This window comes from Euprymna scolopes, chromosome 19 (genome assembly GCF_053919585.1).
Source record: "Euprymna scolopes isolate OS-2025 chromosome 19, ASM5391958v1, whole genome shotgun sequence".
NCBI lineage: Eukaryota > Metazoa > Mollusca > Cephalopoda > Sepiida > Sepiolidae > Euprymna > Euprymna scolopes.
The window spans coordinates 17964807-17969635 of NC_136500.1; the positions used below are offsets into that span (position 1 = coordinate 17964807).

A 4829-nucleotide genomic window follows, 5' to 3' on the forward strand; every position below is an offset into this window, starting at 1 on the left:
AAAATAATAATTAATTATAACTTTTATTTATTTTCCTCATTATCTTTCGTTTGTTAAAATTTATCAGACAGGTGAAACCTCCCCATATCCTATAGATACAGTGATGTTTAGTTAAATAAAATAATTAATATTAACTGTTGTATGAACTACGATTGAGAATTTTGAGGGTTTTTTTTAATACTTACATTCTCTCTCTCTCTATCTCTTTTTCCATCTCTTTATCTCGCTTTCTCTCTCTCTCTCTCTCTCTCTCTCTCTATATATATATATATATATATATATATATGTGTGTGTGTATGTGTGTGTGTGTGTGTGTGTGTGTGTTCACTAGCAAGGATTAAGGACTGTTTCACACTCCCATGTCATCGAAATCAGTGAAATCGCCTATTTTTCAATCAAATCGATTGATTGTGATCGATCTCTATTTGGGGGCCCATCACGATGCACCAGGTAGAAAGCTTCACATTCCTCCCTGAACTTACTTAGTCTACGATGCATTGCACTGTAGAGAACCTACTGTTAATTTGATAATATTATTTTTATATACAATGACATTTTATAATATTTTTTTATATACAATGACTTGAATTAAAGATTAAAATTCAAAAGTCAAGTATTCATGCTTCAATTGTAATCTAAACATAAACATTTATTTCAAACGCAACCCTGTCATATAAAAAAAAAATCTACCATTAATTTTATACGCCGGAAACATTTGCTTGTGCGGTGATAAATATTCTCAAATGCACTTATGATGTTAGACTGTATAAAAGTGTAAACTTTAGTCAAAATCACAATGTTCCATCTTTAATGCTTGATCTTTTGATTATCGATTTTTGATAATTATCGGAGGCATTCCGATACAACACCTATCTTAGAACACTTCCAGAAACGTAATGGACATTTGTGTGCAATTTTGAAGAAAATCAGCCTACCCGTTTTGGAGTCGATACAGAAAGGAACTCACAGACACACAGATAAAGTTTTATATATATATATATATATATATATATATATATATATATATATATATATATATATATATATAATTAGAATTACTTTTTGTCTCGGCAGCCGTGTCAAACGCATATCTTATTTTTCTTTTATTAATATTCTTGGGATTTTTTCCTCTTTTCCTTGTACATATTTGTGAATTATTCCATAGATTTCGGCCTTTTGGATTATTTTGGACCATCTTCCAATTACGTGATTTCCTTGGATTTTACTTGTGCGAATGGAAATTTAATTAACTTTCTTGGATTTACATTTTTGAGTTTTACCGTCATTGGATAATTTACCTTTCACCAGACTATTCATTCACGTGAAATCACCTTTTTCTTCGCCATATTCCCTCTGCTTCACTTTTTGTTATCAAGTAAGATCTTTGACTTACTTGCAGTTTCATCAAATACTTTCGTATGCAAAATCCGATCCCGCATTTTGCTAATTCCTACCATCTCGTGAGAAGGAAAGTATTTCTTCGAAACTTCGCGGATTAAGGACTATCCACTTATTTAGTGTTTCCTTTTCAGATTAAATATGTTTTTAATTAACTCTTTTTCAAAGTTTTTTTTAACATGTTTTATTAACTATTTGCTCTTATATATATATATATATATATATATATATATATATATATATATATATATATATATATATTAAGGATGCTCTGCAAAACAACGTGGAACAACTTGAAATGGGTGTAGATAATTGGAAACAACTTTCTATGGCTATGGGAATCATAAAATAAATATGTAACGTTTTAAAGGATCATCGTGTAGATCATGCTCTTTCAACGTTTGGTTTAAGTAAGTTAGATGGAAGTTTAGAGAATACTATCAGTTCCGCCCGGCTTTGCCCGGGCCCTATGTACTGTTCATAACATTGTGTGCATATGTATATATTAAAAATTGTGAATATGTACGGCAATGCTTTTCTATATAAAAGGCTTCTTTAACTACCATAGAGAAAAAGTTTGGTAGAGACCGCAAAGGTCGAATTTTTACAAACTTTTGCCCCAATTTGGACCTCTTAACATTTATTGTTTGGGGCTCAAATTCAATTAAAATGTATGACCCATGTCCAAGTAACCGCCATCTTAAATTTGAAGTGTTTAGACCCAAAATTGGCGAAGGAGTTTGGTAGAGTCTGCAAAGGTCAACTCTGTCAACTTTTACCTCTTAGCAGCCAAATTTTCGCCCCAAAACTGATTAAAAAGCTTGCTGCATGTCTGAATACTTTTTATGTAAAATTTCAAATGTTTAGACCCAAATTTGGCTTAATAGTTTGCTACAAACCGCAAAGGAAAAATCTTTTGAACTTTGACCCGTTGGAAGCCAAATTTTCAGCAGAAAACGATTAAAAAGATTGCCCTATGTCCGAGTACACTTTATGTAACATATTAAATGTTTAGATCAAAAATTGGCTGAGTAATTTTGTAGAGACCGCAGAGGTTAATTTTTTAAAAACTTTGACCCCAATTATAACCCCTTACCATTTATTGTTTTGGGCTCAAAACAAATTATAAAGTTAGATCCATGCCTAACTAACCTACATCAAAGTTTCAAATGATTAGACCCAAAGTTGGCGGAGGAGTTTGGTAAATGTCTCAAATGTCGAATCGTTTAACTTCGACCCCTTAACAGCCAAATTTCTGGTCGAAAATCGATTAAAACGATTTTCCCAAATCTCAATACACCTTATGTCAAATCTCGAGTCTGTTGACCGAAAATTGTCAGAGTTATTTGGTAGGGATATGTACACGGACAGACACACACACACATTTTCACTTTTATAGATATACTAGCATTTCAGCGCGGCGTTGCCCGGCTGTTTGGAGGTGTATGTTGAGCAAAAAAAAAAAGCGATAATTTTTTTTAACTTTGACCCTTATTATGACCCCTTAACATTTATTGTTTTGGGCTCAAATCAAGTTATTAAGGTAGATTCATGTCCAAGGAACCTATATCTAAAATTTCAAGTGTTTATACCCGTAATTGACGGAGAAGTTTGGTAGAGTTCTCAAAGGTCAAATCGTTGAACTTTGACCCCTTAACAGCCAAATTTCTGGCCGAAAACAAATTACAAAGACTTTCTCAGATCTCAGTACCCTGTATATCAAACTTCGAGTCTGTAGACTGAAAATTGACAGAGTTATTGCGCAGGAAAATGTATACGCAGACACACACACCGACACACAGACACGTTCACTTTTATAGATATACTAGCAGTTCCCCCCGGCTTTGTTCGGGCCCTATGTACTGTTTATAACGTTATGTACATATGTATATATTAAAAAGTGTGAATATGTAAAGTAATGTCTTTCTGTATAATAGTCTTCCTTAACTAACATAGAGAAAAAAAAAAGAAAAGCATTTTCACTTTTATAAATATACTAGCATTTTAGCCCGGTGTTTGGAGGTGTATGTTGAGCAAAAAAAAAAAATAAAATAAATAAATAAAATGTAAATTTTTTTAACAAGGAACCTATATCTAAAATTTCAAGTGTTTATACCCAAAATTGTCGGATGAGTTTGGTAGAGTTCTCAAAGGTCAAATCGTTGAACTTTGACCCCTTAACAACCAAATTCCTGATCGAAAACGGATTAGAAAGATTTTCCCAAAACTCAGTACCCTGCATATTAAATTTTGAGTTTGTAGACTTATAATTGACAGAGTTATTGCCTTGGAAAATGCACACACACACACACACACACACACACACACGCACACACACAACACACACACACATGTTCACTTTTATAGATATATAGACATGAACCGAGGTGCATTGTATGTGACAGTACATGTGATGGGTTTCTTCTGTAAATGATGGATTTCTAAATTATCTTAAAGTATACAACCAATGACAGAATCGATAGTTTTATAAGCAGGCTATACAGCACGAAATTCAGTGCTAAGTTGTTATATTTGCGGCCCAAACTGAACATCTAAAATGGCTTGACTAGATATTTGCTGATTCATCTCGACGAACCAAGTGCAAAAGAGTTTCAAACAACCGCACTTAAAGAGACTGTCAGCATCTTAAAAAGACCTCTCGGTTGGAATATATGAGAGCGCGGATGACTGCTTGACATCTGGTAGATTGCTCCATCCTCAGCTTGACCAAAATAATAAAAAAAGTATCAACATGCGAGTCGCCTTGCCAGAAGAAAAGTTTGTGTCACATGTGTGAAAGTTCATGTAAGACTGCAGCTGGGTTAAAGAGCCACCCGCATGCACAGGCAAACCTCTGTCAAACAGAAGTGATATATATATATAAATATATATATATATGCATATATATATACACATATATATATATACATATATATATATATATATATATATATATATATATATATATATATATTGAAGGAGCGCAAGTTCATTAGGAAATTATTTTGTAACTCAATTAATTTCTTTTAATCACTGCATTAGTTTGCCTCCAAGGATTTACTTTATTATAATATGATTACAGGGATCATCAGTTGTTTACCATGAAACACTGTTTCGGGATTTTAAATATACATATACATATGTATATATATATATATATATATATATATATATGTATATATATATATGTGTATATATATATGTGTGTATATATATATGTATATATATATATGTATTTATGTGTGTGTGTGTGTGTGTGAGATGCTAAATGTGTTCATAGATCACTGTTTTAACTGCATTCCTAATGATGTGGGAAATAAATCCAAGCACACCCCATTTACGTTATAAATGCGTCTTTCAAGCGCGATGGTCGCTGAAGACTTGTGGGGACGGGAAGTGTCCATAGCTGCTCTGAATTCCGCCGGTGGTCA

The 4829-nt window shown here is 32.8% G+C and overlaps 1 protein-coding gene across 1 annotated transcript in view; it reads right to left on the reverse strand.

Annotated features, from left to right (window-relative positions):
- Nucleotides 1-4643: 4643 nt before the first annotated feature.
- LOC145303458 (barH-like 1 homeobox protein) overlaps nucleotides 4644-4829 on the reverse strand; it is a 2585-nt gene continuing 2399 nt past the window's right edge. The window contains exon 2 of the mRNA XM_080144795.1: nucleotides 4644-4829. This exon is cut by the window's right edge and continues 218 nt beyond it. Within this exon, the coding sequence (XP_080000921.1) occupies nucleotides 4756-4829 (74 nt within the window). The 3' untranslated portion in view covers nucleotides 4644-4755.